Source organism: Rhinatrema bivittatum, chromosome 15 (assembly GCF_901001135.1).
Source record: "Rhinatrema bivittatum chromosome 15, aRhiBiv1.1, whole genome shotgun sequence".
Taxonomy (NCBI): Eukaryota; Metazoa; Chordata; class Amphibia; order Gymnophiona; family Rhinatrematidae; genus Rhinatrema; species Rhinatrema bivittatum.
In genome coordinates this window covers 33,251,453-33,273,268 of record NC_042629.1, presented here as the reverse complement: position 1 = coordinate 33,273,268, position 21,816 = coordinate 33,251,453, and the positions used below count along the sequence as shown (strand labels likewise).

The 21,816-nt window shown below is 42.2% G+C and overlaps 1 protein-coding gene across 2 annotated transcripts in view; it reads left to right on the top strand.

The window, feature by feature from the left end:
* LOC115076616 (SH3 domain-binding glutamic acid-rich-like protein) overlaps nt 1–21,816 on the top strand; it is a 91,138-nt gene that overhangs the window by 44,666 nt on the left and 24,656 nt on the right. Inside the window, exons 3-5 of one of the 2 annotated variants that reach the window (XM_029578260.1) lie at nt 3,154–3,234; nt 7,362–7,463; nt 11,990–12,022. In XM_029578260.1, the coding sequence (XP_029434120.1) occupies nt 3,154–3,234; nt 7,362–7,463; nt 11,990–12,022 (216 nt within the window). The remainder of the gene's footprint in view (nt 1–3,153; nt 3,235–7,361; nt 7,464–11,989; nt 12,023–21,816) is intronic. The other variant, XM_029578261.1, reaches the window with a different exon arrangement.

The following is a 21,816-nucleotide window of genomic DNA, read 5'->3' as shown; positions in this document are numbered from 1 at the left end:
CATTGTATTCACCATTCCCTTCCTAATAATTCCTAACATTCTGTTTGCTTTTTTGACTGCTGCAGCACACTGAACAGATGATTTCAATGTGTTATCCATATTGATGCCTAGATCTCTTTCCTGGGTGGTAGCTCCTAATATGGAACCTAACATCGTGTAACTACAGCATAGGTTATTTTTCCCTATATGCATCACCTTGCACTTATCCACATTAAATTTAATCTGCCATTTGGATACCCAATTTTCCAGTCTCACAAGGTTCTCCTGCAATTTATCACAATCTGCTTGTGATTTTACTCTGAATAATTTTGCATCAACTGCAAATTTGATTACTTCACTCATCGTATTCCTTTCCAGATCATTTATAATATATTGAAAAGCACAGGTCCCAATACAGATCCCTGAGGCACTCCACTGCCCACCCCCTTTCATTGAGGAAAATTTTCCATTTAATCCTACTGTTTCCTGTCTTTTAACCAATTTGTAATCCACGAAAGGACATCGCCACCTATCCCATGACTTTTTTTTACTTTTCCTAGAAGCCTCTCATGAGGAACTTTGTCAAATGCCTTCTGAAAATCCAAATACACTACATCTACCAGTTCACCTTTATCCACATGTTTATTAACTCCTTCAAAAAAGTGGAGCAGATTTGTGAGACAAGACTTGCCGTGGGTAAAGCCATGCTGACTTTGTTCCATTAAACCATGTCTTTCTATATGTTCTGTGATTTTGATCTTTAGAACGCTTTCCAGTATCTTTCCTGGCACTGAAGTCAGGCTAACTGGTCTGTAGTTTCCCAGATCGCCCCTGGAGCCCTTTTTACGTATTGGAGTTACAAAAGCTATCCTCCAGTCTTCAGGTACAATGGATGATTTTAATGATAGGTTACAAATTTTTACCAATAGATCTGAAATTTCATTTTTTAGTTCCCTCATAACACTGCGGTGCATACCATCCGGTCCAGGTGATTTACTACTCTTCAGTTTGTCAGTCAGGCCTACCACATCTTCTAGGTTTACTGTGATTTGGTTCAGTTCGTCTGAATCATTACCCATGAAAACCTTCTCCGGAATGGGTATCTCCCCAACATCCTGTTCAGTAAACACCAAAGCAAAGAAATCATTTAATCTTTCCTCGATGGCTTTATCTTCTCTAAGTGCCCCTTTAAGCCCTCGATCATCTAACGGTCCAACTGACTCTTTTGCAGGCTTTCTGCTTCAGATATATTTTTTAAAGTTTTTACTGTGAGTTTTTGCTTCTACAGCCCACTTCTTTTCAAATTCTCTCTTAGCCTGTCTTATCTATGTCTTACATTTAACTTGACAATGCTTATGCTTTATCCTATTTTCTTCTGTTGGATCCTTCTTCCAATTTTTGAATGAAGTCTTTTGGATAAAATAGCCTCTTTCACCTCACCTTTTAACCATGCTGGTAATTGTTTTGTCTTCCTTCCACCTTTCTTAATGTGTGGAATACATCTGGACTGTGCTTCTAGGATGGTATTTTTTTAAAATGTCCATGCCTCTTGCACACTTTCTACCTTTGTAGCAGCTCCTTTCAGTTTCTTTTTCTCATTTTATCAAAGTTTCCCTTTTGAAAGTTTAGCACACTAACTTCTGTTTATGAACTACCTTACTAACTATTAAAAGCATAGACACAATAATTAATATACCCCATGGAAAGGAGTCAAGAATATTCAGGTTCAAGGGGAGTCCAAGTTAGTTGAGGATGGATCCCTGAAGGGATAGCTAGTCAAGGGAGGCCTTTGCATGTCTCTAGTCTGTGCATATGACTTTGTAAATGTGCTTTATGAAGATAACTATATATCAAGAAAGTGTGTGGGTTTTTTTGGAAGCTTGTGTGAAGGGTAGTGGGTATGTGTGTTGCAGCCTTGAGGGCGACCCAACAGCTGGCGAATGCACCCTGTAGCGGGTCAGTCTGGTGCTTCAACTTTACCAGCCACCTCCCCCGCATGTTGAGCCCTTGGCTTCTGGTGGTTGGCAGGACTTAGGGTGGTGGAAATGACTGGGGTCAGGGCAGGCAGCAGACTAACTGGTCAGGACCAGGCAAGGAGTTTGATCTAGGTGGCAGGCAATCATGGTCAGGTCCAGGTAAGGGGTCAAGATCTGAAGAGTCAAGCGAAGGGTGGATGGAGACACACTGGACAAGACAAATAGGGTAAGACAAGTCTGGATGACGAGGGATGAAAAAAAGGCAAGGCACAGGAACCAGGAATGTAGCTAGGAGTCAGGAATCAACATGCATTACTTCAGGAGTAGAAGACCCATTGCTGAGGTGAGGAACTGCTGCAGGGCTTTAGCTTCTATAGGCCAGGAGGTTGATGTCGTCAGGAGATGCCGTTCCAGGTTTCCTGCCATGGCGTGCATATTATATGTGCACATGTGCGTGCCTGTGCAGAGAGGCACTGGCCTGGCTGGATGGCAGTGTCTGCGATGGTCGGTGGTGTTCCGTAATGGTGGGACACTACCACAACAGGAGGCATCAGGAGGCACACCAGGAGGCCTATGGCAGCGCTAGGGGTGAGTGCGGTGACTCACGGGAGCATCCCATGAGCCACCAAATATAATAGTTTGACATCATTCACCAAGTTATTCACCAGTAAACTTGATTTATTTTGGAATCACGTAAATGATGGCAGAGAGACTCAAATTGTCCATCCAGTCTGCCCAGCAAGTTGTTCAGGGTTATAACTGCCACTCCATGTAGGTTACCTCCATGCCTTCTGTTTAGAGTTTCTTCTGATGTGGAATATCATTATTTTAAGACTGAATGTAGCAATACTTCAAAGCATCACTTCTCCCCTGCTGAAAGAACCCCAGGAAGCGCCATGGGTCGTACCATGGTCCAGCGGTGCCTTGTCCAGTAAGAATTAGGAAGGTGGGTTTACATATATACAAAACCAAGAGAAATGCCTCCAGCTTGCAACAGAAGCCAGAAAAGTGCAACCTTAAGATGGCTATTTTTATGTATTATCTATAGGAAGGGTCTTATTGGTTATAAATTCTTGCCACGTGAATTCTTTCCACAGCAAGGAAAGTAGTGGGGTTTTGAAAGTGTTGCTAGAAGCATGCTGTTCTTACAACTGAGAATTCTCCATGCTAATTTATTTCTTTTTGTTTATTCTTCAAGGACTTTGACTCATTTTTCAATGCCAAAGAAGGGAACGAAATCTATTCATTCCTAGGCCTCTCATCACCTTTTGGCTCCAAGGTAGGTACGCTCAGCCCAATTATCCATGACAGAAATGAAGTGCAAAAGAGGATGCAGTCAGCCTATGAAGTAATAATGCCCCGGAAACATTGCAGGAATCAGTGACAAATGGCGCTATGACAGTTAGTTACATTACAAGGTAATCGGTGACAGCCACCAGTCTGGCATCCAGTGTAGCTAATTATGAAGACCATGCTTATGCGGGTCTCATTACTGGCCAGCAGGAAAAGCTGACGTAATGAAGCCTTTTATTACCTGAAACTGAAGTTGTTTTGTTTTTGTGAGACAGGAGGGCAAAGACTCTAAATCCAAAGCCACAATCAGGCCCTTCAACAGGGCTTTTAGTATGATGCGGACTTTTCTCTGTAACATTACTCCCCTTGTTTGATTTTTGTGCTCTTTATTTTTGTTTTTGGTCTTATTATGTTTTATTAGTAGTTAAAGCCCGACTAAGGATAGGGAAATACCGTGAAGTGTAGGAAGTGCGCAATTGAGAGCTATGGTAATAGAATTGTACTCCCATTCCCTCTTTCCTTTATCATCCCTTTTGATCCCTTCATTCATCCTCGTCCTCCTCCCACCAATCCCCTTACTCACCCTGGTTCCCCCATGAACCCTTCACTCACACTGGTTTACTCCCCACTTCCAAACCTCTCATTCACTCTGATTCACTACCTTTCCTCACAAATCCCTTATTCACTCTGGTTTACTCCTTTCCCCCACTCCATGAGCCCCTCACTTACCCTGTTACCTTCACTTCCTCTGGTTCATTCACTTCCCCCCACATGATTTCACTCACCCTGGTTCCCTCCCTCCGCCATGAACTCCTCTCCCCAACCCCCCCACCCCCAATCCCTCACTCACCTTGGTTCACTACCCTCCCACAAACTCCTCATTGGCCCTAAGTTCACTCCTTCCCCCTCCATGCCACAAACCCCTCACTTACCTGTTTCACTCGCTTGTTCCCCCACCCCCTGATTCACTCACTCCACCCCAGACCTCTTCACTCATGAGCTACTATTGGCAAAACAAGAGGAAGAGAAAGACAGCAGTCTTGCAGTGCCTCCAGCATATCCTCCCTCTTCCCCTGCCAGGTCCGAGGGTTGTGCTTTGAACCACAGGGTTCTAAGCGTGCCCTTCAGATCCCAGCAGAGGAGGCGGGAGGACGCGCCGGAGGTGCTGCAAGGCAGCCATTCTCCTCCTCCCCTTGGCTGATAGCCTGTGAGTGGGATCCGTCAGGTGGGAGGAAAGATTGCATTGTGCACTGCCTTCAGTATGTCCCTTCTGGGGTGGGTGGATGGGCAGGAGAGGGTTAATGTATCATTCACTACCACCAATTTTCTCTGAGGCGGGCGAGAATAAATGCACTGTTCTGCATTGCTTTTGGTCTCCTGTGACAGTTTGCTCAGTTCTAGCCAATTCCCTGGCAAGGGCCAAATTTTGTGGCCCTTGTAGCAGGTGCACAACTGCAGGAGACCGAGGGCCTTGGTAGAGAGTGGATTGGAGAATTCTGAGACAGCGGGGCGGAGATGGAGAGTACAGTGAGAAATAAGGGTGGGGAAAAAGGGATAGAGTGTGTATTGGACAATCGAGAGAGAGAGAGAAAGAGGGGTGAAGCTGGAGAGTACAGGGAGAGAGAGGTACAGAGCTCAATTTGCATAATAGCGATGCAGGTACAGGACGACTTTCCTCTTTATTATAGTTAGATTATGAATGTGTTTTATTGCTTTTTAATTTTTATTATGAATGTTTTATTTTGTACGCCACATTGGATATTGCGGTGTATAAATAAATAATGTAAATTAAGATGACTGTTGGGGCAGTGTCTTCTGCTCCTGTGCAACTCAGAATGAAAAGATTTATTGGACTTGGATTCAAAGCATACAGCTGCTGGCTTTTCCCTGTGATGGCCAGTCTGCAGAAAATTGCAAAACCTGTATGAACACATCAGTGCCAAAACACCAAATATACAATATGGTAGCCCATGTTTCATCAGCCTCAAGCTAACTCAAATAACAGCAACATGATGAATTGAGGCAGTAATCCCAAAAACATCTAAGACCAAAATGGACCCCAGCATAGCTGTGTTTTGCTGAAATGCCTCTATTGGGAGGATAATGTAATGGTGGGAAAGAAACATGTTTAAAAGGTACCCTTCAATTGCTTTCAAATTCAGTATAGCCAGCATAGGACAAAGTGAGCAGAGAGGAAATGTGTGTCATCCCCTTCAGTTAGCCAATCCTAATTTCATACCAGAATCAGGAACATTGAAAAAGATATTAGCATTTTATAATTTCCATACAGTTTATGTGCCCGGTACATGCCAACACACACCTGCTTGACAAAATTATACCAAAAAAAAAAAAAATATTGGATAAAGACCTACTACTTCCAGGACTCCCCAGGCTGCTATGCATGGAATTTATCAGAGCAGTCCTAATCATTCTTTGTACATTGATCGTATTCTGCTGGTGACTTTCAAAAAACACAAATTCACCATGGGTATATTTGCTTAACCAATTTGAATATAGTATCTGAATCTGTCACTGAAAGACTTTGACTATTGCTATTTATCATTTCAGAAGTGCTATTAGATGTATGCAGCGCTGTGCAGTACACATAAGAGAGTCCCTGCTCCATGGAGCTTACAGTCTAGTTTAAGACAAACACGTGACAAACGAGACTGTGGGAAGTGCATTTATTGTACAGACATGAATAGGATTTAGAAGCAGCTTCAAAAAGATGAGTTTTGGGGGTTTTTTTGTGTGGTGTGTTTTTTGTTTTTTTTTAAACTGGAGTTGAATATGGCCAGAGATGAAACCTGATGCACCAGTTCAAGAAAGTCTATTCCAGGCGTACGCCGCAACAAGGTGGAAGGTGCGGGGTCAGGAGTTGGCGGTGGAGGAGAGAAGGGCACAGAGAGTGACTTGCTCTGAATGGAGCTCATGAGGAAGGGTGAAGGGAGAGGGAAGAGAAGATAGATAATGGGAAGTTACAAAGTAAATGCCTTTGTAGGCAAGTAAAAGAAGCTTGTACCATATGCAGCCATGGCTAGGAGCCAGGTGTAACAACTTGTTAAATGGCCATTGTTATATTGAAGGATAGGTCATGTAGCTGAATTTTGAATAGATTGCTTGTGAACTGAAAAGCCCCAAAAGTGGGGTCCTACCATACTTTCCAACCCTCTGTTTGCACAGATCAAAATTTGAAGGGCATGTTAGTGATGCAGTAAATGCACTTCCCATTCACAGGAAAGGAAAACCCTTAGGTGCAATCTATTCATATTGGCACTTTCACGGAGCCCTGGAATCGCTTAACTGATGCTCTTTTTATAACTTTATGAGAATGTTGGCGAGCAGTGCCAGTTTTGGAGTTTTGCAACCCCTAGGTCTTTTGGGTACTACTGTCCCCCATGCAGACTGCCAAGAAGGCAAACCTCTACTTCCCTTAATGCGATGCGTAATTCTGCTTTCTAATGCAACAGGGCCCTGTGGTTCATATCTGCACCAACGTTTGATGACTTATAATAAGTTTATGCATGCAGTTTTGCCACTGTAGGCAGAAGCCTAGGAAATCCAGGTCTGATGGGCATGGAGGAACATCTCCATGTTGAGTCCTACACTCAGCCTCCTGTTTATGGAATGTATTTGTTATGCTGGTTTAATTTATGTAAGAAAAAAATATTCTCCTCCTGTTTGCAGTCAAAAGAACAATTTGACACAGTCAAAAATGGCTTTATATAGTTTGAGAGACAAAATTTCATCTATATTGAACATCTGCTTTGAAAATAAGATGCTTTGGCATTGGTATTTCCCCCCTCCCCCTATTTTATATCTGCTCTCAACTCACTTAGCTCCTCAAACAGGGGCCACACACCAAGGGTTTCTTTTGGAAACCTACAATGCTGGGCCTTAAATTGGGCAGCTAGGTGTTGACTGTTGGAGATTCCCTACTACAATCTCTGTTTTTCTCCAAATTCTGGAGTTCTCCCTCAGTCACTCTGTTGCTGGCTGCTTGGGATCTGCTGTACTGAATATTGCAGACAGCGTACTGTGGCCTTTGGGCGCAGCTGCTTTATACAAGCTTTCCCATTTTAAATGAACACTTCTCTTTCCTCTCATTGCCAGGACAGTGACAAATCTCTCTTAATTGAAGAAAGCAAGCCTCTCGTGGAAGACCATGAAGATGATGTGGTGGCGAATTCCACCGAGGAACCTGCAGAGAAACACGTAATTCTGCCTTTCTGTTCCTCTTTGTTGTCTGTATACACAGCCTATCCTTCCCAAAGACTATAGGGGTATATTTGCGCTTGGACATAGGGACCTGCAGGGGGAAACCCCTCCCCCCCCCCTTTATTTTGTTTCTCATTTCACTTTTATTTTTGTATTTAGCGTGCTCGAAATGGTTTGGGTGTATGCTTTAGTTTGTGCTAAAAATCACGTAGCACACTCTAAAACCACTGAGCTGAACAAAACAAATGAAGCATCTAACTAGCAGGGTCTGTGTGCATTTTGAAGCCTGTATAAAGCAAGGCGATTATTTTTCAAATGCAATGTGCCAGCAAATTGAGTCTACATGCACCCTGACACACTTCAGATCAGTGGTGTAAGCAGCATAAGCAGAACCTTGTAATCAAACCCCAGTTATTTCCCACTTTCAAAGACTTTGTGTGATCACTACCTTTGATCTGCCATCCAGCTACTATGGCGGGACATATGACAGTTTAAACCCCTTGAAATAGTAATTTTTACTATTGTATGCGCCTTTGGCATTTTCCAATCGATAGCATGGCTAATTCAGCCCTGCTGTCTGGGAGCGTGCACGCGACCAGAGTAGGCGGAGTTTTTCTTAGTGACAGTTTTAACTCTGTGCGGCTGTGCGGTTGTCTTCCCGTGTGATTCCGTTTTCTCCTCAGTCTTTTTTTTTTTTTTTTTCCACGAGCCAATAGCACGCGGGTTTTTTTTTTTCTCTCTCCTCGTCTGTTTTTTGATTTTTTTTTTTTTTTTTTTTTCAAATCTTTTCAGACCTTTTTTTGGCAGTGATGGCTCCTAAGCCGTCAGATTTAAAATACTGCCAATTCCGGAAAAGTTATGTTCATAACAAATGGACAGAACTACTGTTATATATGCCTGGGCCCGGACCACGACCAAGCCTCATGTTGAGACTGTGTTCGTATGTCCTCCCCCGGGCCCAGAGGCAACACGCGGAAAAAATAGCACGTTTACGGGCACCTTCGACCCAGTCTTCGCCGGGATCAGCGAAAAAACACAAGAAGATGCCGTCCAAGAGAGCCACTTCGTTGGAGCTGGGGGACCACCATAGCACCGGTCAGAGCGCCATGGCCAGGTTTGACAAAACCACCAGAGCTGGGGAAAAGAGTTGAGGCCTCGACTCTCAAACCCCCTCATGAACCGATCGGGACATAGGGACCTCTTCCTGTTGACCCCTGCTCCTTGGCATCGAAGACATCAGAGCATGCCAAGTCAAAGCATCCAAAAATATCTACACACAACGAAGCAAAGCATACAGGGCGCCGAAAGGTTTCAACTAATCCGAAGCATGGCACATCGGCGCACGACACATCTTCGCAAGGAAAACGGACGAAGGACACGACGCTTTCCTCACTCCAGGCTCAAACCCCGACGCATACGACGCTTTCTTTGAAGCAGTTGCTGCTTTGGGGGCAGGAACAATGCCTAAAGAAGACAGAAAAGACAAAACATATACTTAAAGCTCCTTCTACACACTCAGGAATGTCGGGTCATTTGTCACATCAAATACCTAGCACAAAGGCTATGCAATCAATCTCAGGCATCGGCACGTCAAGTCCTCCAACTATTAGGTCACATGGCGGCAGCTATCCATGTGGTTCCCTACATGAGACTACAATTGCGCCGTTTACAATGGGGCCTCAAAACTCAATGGTCACAGTTCCTGCAACCCCTCTCCTCCAGGATAAGACTTATCGCACCGATGCGCACAGACATTCGATGGTGGCTTTCTCCCACCAACCTGTCAGTGAGCTGCAAGCCTTGGTTCCCTATTCACCTTATTTAGAATTTTACCACAACAAGGTCACTCTTCGGCCTCATCCTGCCTTCCTCCCCAAGGAGGTATCAGCATTTCACATTAATCAGACCATTACTCTACCAATCTTCAAACCTAAACCTCATCACAATGACCGAGACAAACTTCTACACTTGCTAGACTGTAAAAAAGCATTGGCTTATTATAAACGGAGAACTCCTTCTCCATCCAGACCTTCTCACCTATTCCTCTCCTTCAATCCGAATTACCCGAGCCAACCTGTCTCGAAAAGAACCATAGCGGGTTGGCTATCCCAATGCATTGAATTCTGTTATAACAAATGTTCCACTAAATTAAACAGTATAAACACACAAGGTGTTGCCAAACAACCATATATCATTATCCCCGTTTGCCAAATCAATTATGTTTCTCAAACTAATATTTTAGCAAAGTCCAACAAACGGATAAAATATTTTGAGAGAAAACAGGACTGCATTAGCAAGCCATTGTCGACGTGCTCGGGGAAACTTCACCGAGCCGTCCGGTCTTTTCAATCATTTGCAGCCTGTTGTATTGTAATCACACCCTCCGGTGTTGCTTGAATTTGTGAGGTTTCCCTGAGCACGTCGACAATGGCTTGCTGATGCAGTCCTGTTTTCTCTCAAAATATTTTATCCGTTTGTTGGACTTTGCTAAAATATTAGTTTGAGAAACATAATTGATTTGGCAAATGGGGATAATGATATATGGTTGTTTGGCGACATCTTTTGTGTTTATACTGTTAAGTTTTGATAGGTTCGCAACATTTGCTCTTTGCGTTTTTTGCCACTAAATTAAACAACAAGCTTAAAGCGCACCAGATACGCGCCACAGCAGCCTCTGTTGCCCACTTCCGAAAGGTTCTGCTACTTCACATATGCAAAGCGGCAACTTGGTCTTCCCTTCATACCTTCTCATTGCACTATTTTATTGAAAAACAAGCATCTTCAGATGCAACACTGGGTTCCGCAGTCTTGTCTACCCTTGATAATCGATGAGACTGTCTACTCTGCAAAAGGGTTGGTGTCCTGAACTTAAAAGCCATACTACTTGGATACAACCCAGGAGCTTGGGACTCCCAGACAGCATGGCTAATTCAGCCCTGCTATCAACGGGGGGGAAAGCAAGTTTACAGTAAGCAAACGGTGTTTCCATAGAATACAGGATGAATTAGCCATGCGATCCCTCCCACCTCCCTAGACAGTCTAATACTACTCAACTCCTTTTACCATACACTTCGCTTGGCTACAAAGACTGAGGAGAAAACGGAATTGCGTGGGAAGCCGACCGTGCAGCCATACAGACTCAAAACTCTGTCACTAATTTTAAAAAAACTCCGCCTACTCTGGTCACACCCACACAATGGAAACACCATTTACAGTAAGCAAACTTGCTTTTACAGCAAGTATATTGGGTCTTATGGTTTCTTATCTCATCATTTTTTCTGTTTCAACACAGTATATTGAAGTGAGATTATGATATTACTAGCAAACAAAATGATCCTTGGTGTTAGCTGGATTATACAGAGAATGGTGAAAGAAACATCATATAGATTGTAGGGGAGACCATTTTGTTGGACATGCTTAATACTTTTGTGATTAGCTTTCGAGAGCTCTGTGCAAAAAGAGCTAGGGCTTATGTTACCCAAATATACAAGTACATTACAGGTTATTACAGAAAATGTTGAAACTTCCAAATCTTTTTGGATTGGTTGCATAGTTACAGCATAATAGTGTGTGAGTAGGAGGAGATGATTCTTTTTAAAGTGATAATATCGATGAAAATAACCTACCTTGCAGTTATTCACTAGAATGAGTTTTTTTTTCCTTTAATGAAATACCTTGGGATAGAGTCAGGAGCTGAGGAAATGTTCCCAGCAGCAGGGCAGTCATTGTAAACCAAGAAAGGTCCACCAGTCCTTGGACTAACCACACGATGTCAGTGTGTGCAGCTGGTGCTGAATTTATCAGGAAGCTGCTGGAAGTATTTGCCTTGCTTGCATTTCTAATTGTAGGCCTTTCTAATTGTAGGCCTATCTTTCAACCACCTACAGCTGGCACCGAGGCTGGCTGTGCTGTGATTTAAATCTGTGACCCCCCCACCCCAGGACTGCATAGATGCACAACACTCATGCCTTTGACTGTGCATGACTGTCCTTTCCCTTTTGGCTTTTGCAAATGTTTACTCACTGGGACGGAGCAAGATATGTCATTCTACTGAAGGCAGAAAAATATAATTTTGTTGAATGCTACTCAATATATTGATAGCTTCTTGCATGCTTTTGTCATGTTCAATTTTGAGAGCCTACATTTTCCAACCTGCTGCTCAGATTGCACTCAACTGGCACTAGGGTTGCCAACTCACTCAAGTCAACCGAACAAGCTGATCCAGTCCTCGTTTTGTCCCATTCATGCACTGAGTTGTAGTTTTGGTTATTCCATTGATTTCCCGTAGACAGCACTGCAACTCCCTGCATGCAGTGGGGCAGAACCAGAACTGGATCAGCCTATTTGGTTGACCTGGGGTGAAATGGCATCAATGAAAGCTTGCTGCATCTTGCAGCAGAATTTAACACTGATTTTTTTTGTTTTCTGTTGATCAATTGCTTATGGCTAATTTTGCATCATGCTGACATTTTCTTGCCTTTTTTCCTAAAAAAAAATCAAAAAAAAAAAAATCCCTTGAACAGGAGGAGGAAGAGGCAGAAGATCCAGTAACGGAGGTTGTAGCTTTTGCTTGCCTTTCTTTAATATAGAGATGAAATCTTTTCTTGCTTACCCTCCTGCATGAAAGCTGGGTGCTGTTCGCTAACATGTTACACAGTCCAGTGCTGTCCTGTTGTGTCCATGTGAAGACAGGTGTTAGATCGTTCGCATTCCTTTCCCTGCATTTCTGGTCTAGATACATGTTTTTCAGGTGGTGTTAGGATTTTATTTTAATATGAGCCAAGTGGTATTCTATTTTCACATTTACATTTTTTTTTAATCACGCAGTCAGAACAAATTTTGCCCATAATGTGCAACATTATGGGCCTGATTTTTAAAAAGCATTTACATGCTTAAAATTGTGTGTTTTTTCAGTTGTAAGTGCACTACCTGTGTAGGTGGGCTTTTGAAAATTGCTACAATATATGCCATTGAATTGCCTATAGGATATTTGCATATAAGTGCTCTTTACTTGAGTAAATGGCTTTTGAAAATTGCTACGATAGTATATTACATTTATATGTGTAACTCCTCTCAAAATTACTCCTTTATTTATCATACAATAAAACAGTTGCATATTGTTCCTGCAAAATATATTTCATATTTTGCTCCAATACAAATCCTGCTCTTTGTATCTGGTGTCACCCAATTAATAAACTGCTTTCATGAACAGCCATCTCTTCTGCAAGGTCTTATAATCCCACAGAGGTGACCTTCCCTAGATAGATTAATCTGTGGAGAGGGTGCTCTTACTGAAAATGCCTTATTTCTTATCTCATTTAACGTACCATCAATTCAAAGCTAGAACAGCAAATAAAACCACCTTAAGCGGAACACAAGTTACATAGGGACTCCTATGTGGTTAGTTTCTCCATTAAATATTCTGGGGATAGCTCCTGCTCAATTTTAAAAGGAAGAATTAAAATTTTAAACTGGGTCCTATAAATAGGGAGCCAACGTAATTGCTGCAAAATGTATTCCCTACTCCCATAGCCTGCTTAAATTCTCGCTGCTGCATTTTATACATGGTGCAACCTATGAAAGCATTTATATGGTAAACCTAAATATGCAGATTACAATAATCTAACTTGGAAACAACAAATGGCTGTAAACCTGAGGTCAAGACTTGCTTGCTCCTAAAAGTATGGATAACTTTGCAAAGGCTGCCTGCCTTACCTGGGAAGGAGAGAAGGCGGCTGCCACTACAAGGGCAATCCCTAACAGCTAGCCAGCAGCACTGGTGGTGCTTTTCAGAGGAGGCGCCCCTACAGTCTTGGGGCCAGCTAGGGGGGTGGGGGGGACAGTCTTGCGCACTGCCCAGGCAGTCAGGGGAGGGGATGGGGACAGTGGAGACTGCTGATGAGCTGTAAGAGAGATTAAAAAAAAGCCCCGTACAACGTATGCATTAAAAGTTCTAGTAGCTGTAGTGATCATGGAGAAAAACAGGAGTCTTTATAGGTTGTGAAAGCTTTTAAAGGCCCATAAAGAAAATATACTGTACCACTTGTACTGCCTATGAAGGAGAGGCATGTGAGGTTCAAAAGAATAATGTAAAGGTCCAGAAATAAATTGCAGGTGATGCTATTTATTTTTTTGGGGGGGACTAAAATAGGGAGGGCAGATAATTTTCAAACAGGTCACATGATAGCACTGTATTTTCAAAGTGAATTTACATGCATGACAGGCCAAGTACATATGTAAAGTTCCACCACCTCTTCAGAGGGCGTAATTTACATGCGGACGCTTTTAAAATCCAAAAAGCAGGCACACGTACTTACTCTATCCCTTACTCCAGTCCCCGGCACACCTCTCAGTGCATGTAAAAGTCTGTGTAAAAATGGACACACGCCGAGCCTGGATCAGTTTTAGAAGAGCCATTTACGTGCAGAAAACCAGGTTCTAAGCACATAAAATGCTTTGCAGGTTACCCCCAATATACTTGTAGCTAACTTTCAAAACTGCACTCCCTTTATCAAGTCAGTGAAGCTTCATTGCCCTGTTGAAGAGCAGAGCTCCCAAACATCTTTCACAAATATATTAAATAAATCCAATAAAAAGGCACTGTCTAAAACTCATTTGATGTCTCATTATCTATTCTCCAAGGACAAGCAGGATGGTAGTCCTCACACATGGGTGATATCATCAGATGGAGCCCCAATGCAGAAATCTTATTTCAAAATTTCTAGAACTTTGACTAGGCAAACTGAAAATACTCTATACCACATGTCCACATGGGGTCCCTCTCCAGTCTCTTCTTTTCCGCTGAGCAGTAAGCCTCGTGGTGTGAGCGAGTTCACTTTTTGTTTTTTTGGTCTTGCGGAAAACTTGCTTTTTCTCACGTTTTTTGTGGGTATTTCTTCATTGTCCTGTCGCCAGGTCCCTCTCTGTAGCCTTATTGTAGTGTCTCCTAGTCAGGGTTTTTGGCGATTTGGGTATTGCCAAACAGACACTATCCAATTGGCTAGCAGCTTGCATCTCCTTCTGTTATGCCCAGGCAGGACTGCATCTTGGGGGGTCATGTCAAGGCTCATTCTGTCAGAGCCATGACAGTGTTGGTGGCTCACTTGTGAGCAGCTCCCGTGGAGGAGATCTGCAAGGCTGCGATGTGGAGTTCTCTCCACACATTCACATCTCATTACTGTCTGGATAGGGATGACTGATGCGATAGTTTGGCCTGTCTGTCCTTTGGAACCTGTTTGAGATGTAGACCCCAATTCTAGGGCCCGTTGTTTGGGTTCAGGCTGTCTCTCCCTCTATTACCAACAGCGCCGGTGGTGTTGTGCTCATTGGCACCTGGTTGGGTGTCTGTTGGTCCCCTTTTTTGATGGGGAGCAGCCTTTAGCTCTGGATTCACCCATGTGTGAGGACTAATGTTCTGCTTGTCCTCGGAGAAAGCAGAGTTGCTTATCTGTTTTCTGAGGACAGCAGGATGTTAGTTCTCACAAAACCTGCCCACCACCCTGTGGAGTTGGGTTTCTCCTATTTTTTTATTTTAATTATAATTCTATGATTCAAGACTGGAGAGGGACCCTGCATGGATGTGTGGTATAGGGCATGCTGGGCATGCTCAGTGTGCCTAATGAAAAAGTTCTAGAAACTTTAACAAGTTTTCTGCATCTGATGATGTCACCCATGTGTGAGGATGAACATCCTGCTGTCCTTAGAACATCTGTTACAGGTAAGCAACTGCTTTATTCTTTGGAATACCTTTCTCAGATTGTCATCAGTCTCTGACATCATATTGATTATCTACATACATGTATTTTTCTTATTATGTAATTTCTTCATGATCTTTCTTACCATTGACTAGAGCAGGGATGGGCAATTCCGGTCCTCGAGGGCTGCAAACCAGTCGGGTTTTCAGGATATCCTTAATGAATATGCATGAGAGACATGCATACACACTGCCTCAGTTGTATGCAAATCTATTTCATGCATATTCATTAGGGTATCCTGAAAACCCGACTGGTTTGCAGCCCTCGAGGACCGGACTTGCCCACCCCTGGACTAGAGCATTACTTAAAATTTGGGATCCTGCTGGACTTGTCACGGTCCATGTTACCCTTGTAAAAGATGCTTGTATCATCTTTGATTATGCAATCTTTAGTCATACATTGAGAAAGCAAGCTTGACCACAATAGCTCATGCTGTGATAACTTTGAGGATGGGCTAATGTAACACGCTGTACAGCAGTCTGAAGACAAAACATCGACATCATCTTTAGCTGATTTAGAATATTGCAGCACGCCGGTTAGAAGACCTCAAGCGGCATGAACACATCGCATCCATTCGGCAAGACCTTCACTGGTACCAGTGCTCTACAGGGCCCCTTTTAAAACCCTCTGCTTAACTTTCAAAGGCCTAAGAGGAAATGGTTTGAGTTATATGAAAAGTAGGCTCCCCCTCAATACACTTTCAAGACCTCTAAGGTAATTTCAAGGAGCCTCCATAATCACTCGATCATCAAAGGAAATAAAGCACTCCGATACCCATCGGCATTTCTCTCAGGAGTAGTCCCTTCCCTCTGGAACTCACTCCTGACCCAAAACTGCCTCCAGTTCAGGCAGTAGGTGAAAGCCAAGCTTTTTTTTGGCAGGCTTTTAATGGATGTTGCACAAGCTGTACACACCTGGAGTGTGACCTGCCAGATTGCTTGGCAATCTACTGTGCAGATACTATTTATTTTACATGTCTTATTTGTACTAATATTTGTTTACTTTTTCTTTGCACAAATATTATTGTATGTGTTGGTTTTATTTATCATGTTCTAATGTTTTATCTCTGTGCTGAATTTAGTGCCTATATACCTTTATTATTTTTTACTGAAACCCTTAACCACTGTAATGATATTGCAAGCCTCCTATGTTTTTAAACTGCCGTACCCCACCTTGAGTGAATCTATTTAAAAAAGATGGCTAATCACAATAAATTAAACTAAACAAATATGTCACTGTTGCCTAGGATGCATTCTTATCTTGCTTGTTCCCGTAAGGTGTCTCATCTGTTTTGCACCTTTTTTATCTCACAAGCTTTCTGTGGTCCAGGAAGCTATAAAGGCCATTATTACTGAAAATGTTTTTAGTTACATAACAAAATATTACTTTTTCCCTAATTGAGCAACCACAAAAACAAGGCTTTTTCACAGCTAGGCCTATGTGATCTGCACTTGTATGTGACTATTTCTCATTTCTAAAACATCAGACACTGCACAGATATGCATAAGAGACAGTCCATTGCTTCATTACAATCTAGCCAAAACAAACCTACCTGACAAACAAGAGTCTATGGGAAGTGTATTTATTAAGGAGAAGTGGATAGGATTGAAACTCAACTTTTAAAAGGCTAAGTTATTTTACCTGGATTTGACTGTGGCCAGAGAGAGGGCATGATGCATTGACTCAAGAAGTCTGTTCCATGCATACAGCACAGCAAAGTGGGAAGCGCGGAGTTGGTGTTTGAGAAGGGGACAGACGAGCAACTTGCCCGATGAACAGAGTTCACAAGGAAGGGTGCAGAGAGAGGGAAGAGGAGATGGATAATGAGGAGCATGCTGATTTAATGCATTTGTAGGCTAGTAAAGAACTTGACGTGTATGCGGGAGGGGGAGCCAACGTAGAGACTTGTTACATGGTCATAGTGACCTTCAAGGACTGCAGTGGAGAAAGCTGGTTCAGCCTGAGGCCTGTGAAGAGCCATTTGCAATAATGTGTGTGGGAGATAAGTGGAAGAGTGTTTTGGTAGCATGCTTAGAAAAGAAGGGATGGATTTTATCATTATTTAAGAGCAGAGGTGAGCAAACCTTTTGCGCTGTAGTTACACAGTGTTAGGTTCCTTATTAGGAGCTACCACCCAGGAAAAAGATCTAGCTGTCATAGTGGATAATATATTGAAATCATTATCTCAGTGTGCTGTGATGATCAAAAAAGCAAACAATGTTAGGAACTATTAGGAAGGGAATGGTGAATAAAATGGAAAATGTCACAATGCCTCTGTATCACTCCATGGAGAGAATGCACCTTGAATACTGTGTACAATTCTGGTCGCCGCATCTCAAAAATGATATAGTTGCGATGGAGAAGTTACAGAGAAGGGCAACCAAAATGATAAAGGGATGGAACAGCTCCCCTTTGAGGAAAGGCTAAAGAGATTAGGGCTGTTCAGCTTGGAGAAGAGACGGCTGAGGGGGGATATGATAGAGGTCTTTAAAATCATGAGAGGTCTAGAATGGGTAGATGTGAATTGATTATTTACTCTTTTGGATAATAGGACTAGGGGGCACTCCATGAAGTTAGCATGTAGCACATTTAAAACTAATTGGAGAAAATTCTTTTTCACTTAACACACAATTAAGCTCTGGAATTTGTTGCTAGAGGACGTGGTTAGTGCAATTTGTTTATTTATTTTATAGCTTTTCTATACCGATGTTCCTGTAAAATATACATATCACAACGGTTTACAATGAAACAACAACATTCGCCCAGGGCGATACAGAGAACATAGGTGGTTATTAACAGTAAAATGGGTCATAACATCACATAAACCTTATTAGATAATTCAATGCTAATCAACTCAGGATGAGATGATAACTGTATAAAACATTAGGGATAGTAAACTAGACAAGGTGTCCGCATGGAAAGATTGCTTGAGAGCGAGAGGTTGCAAGTGAAGAAGATTACGTGTCCGGGAAGGCTTGGCTGAATAGCCATGTTTTAAGTTTCTTTTTGAAAGCAGATGGGCAAGCTTCTTGTCTGAGGTCCAGGGGCAGTGCATTCCATTGATGGGGTCCTGCTGTCGAAATGGCGCGTTTTCTGAGGAAAGTTTTCGCTTGAGGGGCATACAGGGTGTCCTTGTAGGCACTCCTGATAGACTAGAGGAAGTGTGAGGTCTTAGTTGGGTAGAAATGCGGAGAGATGTGAGGTTATTTTTAGCTTTATGAATGATCGTGAGGACTTTGAAGAGTATCCTGTTTTTAATAGGTAGCCAGTGGAGGCTCTGAAGGGTGGGGGTGATATGTTCCCTTTTTTTGATGTTGGTAAGGATTCTGGCTGCGGAATTCTGAACCTTTTGAAGGGGCTTTATGGAGTTGGCTGGGAGGCTGAGAAGAAGGGAGTTGCAGTAGTCCAATTTTGACATGATGATAGATTGCAGCACTAATCTAAAGTCCTGGAAGTGAAGTAGTGGTTTTAGGTTTCTTAGGACTTGCAGTTTAAAGAAGCAGTCCTTAGTGGTCGTGTTCACAAAATTCTTTAGATTAAACTGTTTATCCAAGATTACGCCTAAGTCTCTCACAGATGGAGTGTTATTGAAAGTAACGTTGGCTGAGTGGGAGGAGGCCGGCAAGATCGGCTGATTTGCGAGACCATCTTGTGAGATGATTAGAATTTCCGTTTGAGTGTTCAAGACCAGGTTAAGCGTGGCAAGGAAGTGGTTGATTGCTTGAAGGCAGTTGTTCCACTAGTTAAAGGTTTTTGGTATAGACTCTGTGATCGGGATGAGAATTTGGACGTCGTCCGCGTACAGAAAATGGGATAGTTTAAGCTTTGTAAGTAGGTGGCAGAGGAGTAACAGGTAAATATTGAAGACTGTGGGTGAGAGAGGATCCTTGGGGGGACTCCCAGGTTAGAACAGACAGGGCGGGGATTCTTTAGTGTTAATCCTGACTTTGAAGCGTCTGTTAGACAACAATGATCTGAACCACCTCAGCGCCGTTCCCTTGATGCCTATGTCTCTTAATCTTTCTAAGAGGATCGCATGGTTCACCGTATCAAACGCAGCAGAAAGATCGAGTAGCGCAAGAAGGTAGGTTTGTCCTTTTTCCATGTTTGTAAGGATGGTATCTGCAAGGGATATAAGTAGAGTCTCTGTGCTGAGTCTTACGAAATCCATATTGAGAGGGGAGAGGATGTTATGTTCTTCAAGGTATTCCGGTAGCTGTTTGTTAACAATTTTTTCCATGATTTTAGCAATCAAGGGAAGGTTAGCTATTGGGCGGAAGTTGGCTAGGTCCGTGGGAGGCAGGTTGGGTTTTTTTTAGGATGGGTTTAAGAATGGCGAGCTTTAATTGATCTGGTACAAGTCCTTGAGTTAAGGAGAGGTTGATGATGTCAGAAATTGGCTTTGAAATGGTGTTTGGAATGTTAAAGAGAAGGTTAGTCGGTATTGGGTCTAAAGGGTGTGAGGCTGGTTTCATTTTTTTGAGGATACTTTCTATCTCCAGCGAAGATGTTGGTTCGAAAGCTTCGAGCGTTGCGTTATATTGAAGCGGGGTGGGGAGGGCGCTGGGTGGGGGTGTTGCCAAGGGAATGGAGAGTGAGGCGGTAAGGTTGGAGATTTTTCTCCCAAAGTATATTGATAGTTCTGTGGCTTTGTTGAGCGCTGACTCATCCAGAATGGTGGGGGGAGATGGTTTGGTGAGCGCAGAGACATATGCGAATAGGGCTTTCGAGTCAAAGATAAAATGGATTATTTTAGCGAAGAAGTCTTTTTTTCGTTCTGAGGATGGCGATCCTATAAGCGTTGAGTAGAGATTTGTAGGCAGTTAAAGAAGCAGTAGACGGGTTTTTGCGCCAAATGTGTTCTTTCTTTCTGAGGTCTTGTTTAAGGGCCTTAAGATCTGAGGTGAACCAAGGTTTTCTGTTAAGAGATGAGGGGCTTAGGACTTTGGACAAAGGACAGGTTTGATCAGCGACTTTTGTGGTGACATTAATCCAGGATGTGATGGCTGCGTCTGCGTTAGAAAGGTCGAAATGAGAGAGTTCCTTTGTGAGGTAGCTGTTGAGGTGGTCCGAGGAGCAGGGTTTTCTGAATTGTATTGTGGTCTTAGGAAATGATTGGGGAGGGTGATCCTTAATGTAGCTGGGTTTAAAAAAGGTTTAGATAAGTTCATGGAGGAGAATAGCCATTATTACTGGCATCAGTAGCACGGGATCTAATTAGTGTTTGGGTACGTGCCAGGTACTTGTAGCCTGGATTGGCCACTGTTGGAAACAGGATGCTGGGCTCAATGGACCCTTGGTCTGAGTCAGTATGGCAATTTCTTATGAGCCATAGCCCCCCTTCCATTCATGCAATTGATTGTAGCCCCCCAAGATCAGTTACTATGTATAGATACATATATATTATACAGTATATTAGAAAATACAAAAGGCAGAATACACAGGAACCCTGCCTTCCTACATTTAGGAAAAGACTTAAAACGTGGCTATTCATGAAAGCCTTTCCTGAACTAAACTGAACCTATTCCATTATTAACTAGTCGCTCAAACTTTGCCTTAATCATGGTAATTAATATCCCTACCTCATAAGGGCAACTCATCAATGCTATAAGCACATTGACTGGCATGTATGTTCTCTCTATTTAAACCCCTGCTTCTTTTCTATGATCCAAGTTATATTACTCCCTTGTTTTATTGTAACTGCATTCCTTAGCCTGCTCTTGTTTAATATGTTTTTTACTACTATTATTATTATTATTATTATTACTAAGATCAATGTTATTTTTTGCCTCTTGTTCCCCTATCCACTTGTTAATTGTAAACTGACATGATGCGATATCTATCGCGAATGCCGGTATAGAAAAACTTAAATATAAATAAATAAATATACTAAAATATTCCAGAATTGCACTGTACTGTTTAAAAAAAAAAGGTGGAACACTGTCGATTTTACAAACAAATCTTAAGCAAAAATATATTCAAATAAGTCAAGTACAAAAAAGAATTGTGGGACTACATATATCAAACAATCATCTTAAAATAACACCTGAGCATTATATCATGTGATCAAATCTGAACTAGCTGATAAAACATTCAATAATTACAAGTGAGGACCTCAAGTCCAAATATGTGGTGAATCCAAAAATAGGATGAAATATCCCAAAAATCGCTGAATTATAATATATGACAAATGGGTTCTTCATGTCCCTGCTTATGGTGTGGTTTTGAATCCTCGTATCCCGACAAAATCCTTTTTGTTTCACTATTGATAGCTTCTTTTGGGGGGGGGGGGGTGAGGATTGTAGTCACAGCAAAGATTCACACAACAATGAAATAATCATATGATGTAAAAAAATTAACTATATACAATAAAAATTCTTCTAAATCAAAAAATGCAAGAGAAACTCTTAAACTTACATATTATGTGTAGATATAATATGACACAGTTTGCATAGTGATGTTTTCATTGTATGTTTTATCATTTACAATGAAATTTTCACAATAGTCACTACAGGACTCGAACTATATTCACAGTACATGATAAAATTAATACATTCAACTAGAGCAGTAGTTTGCCACTTGTAAATAAACTGTTG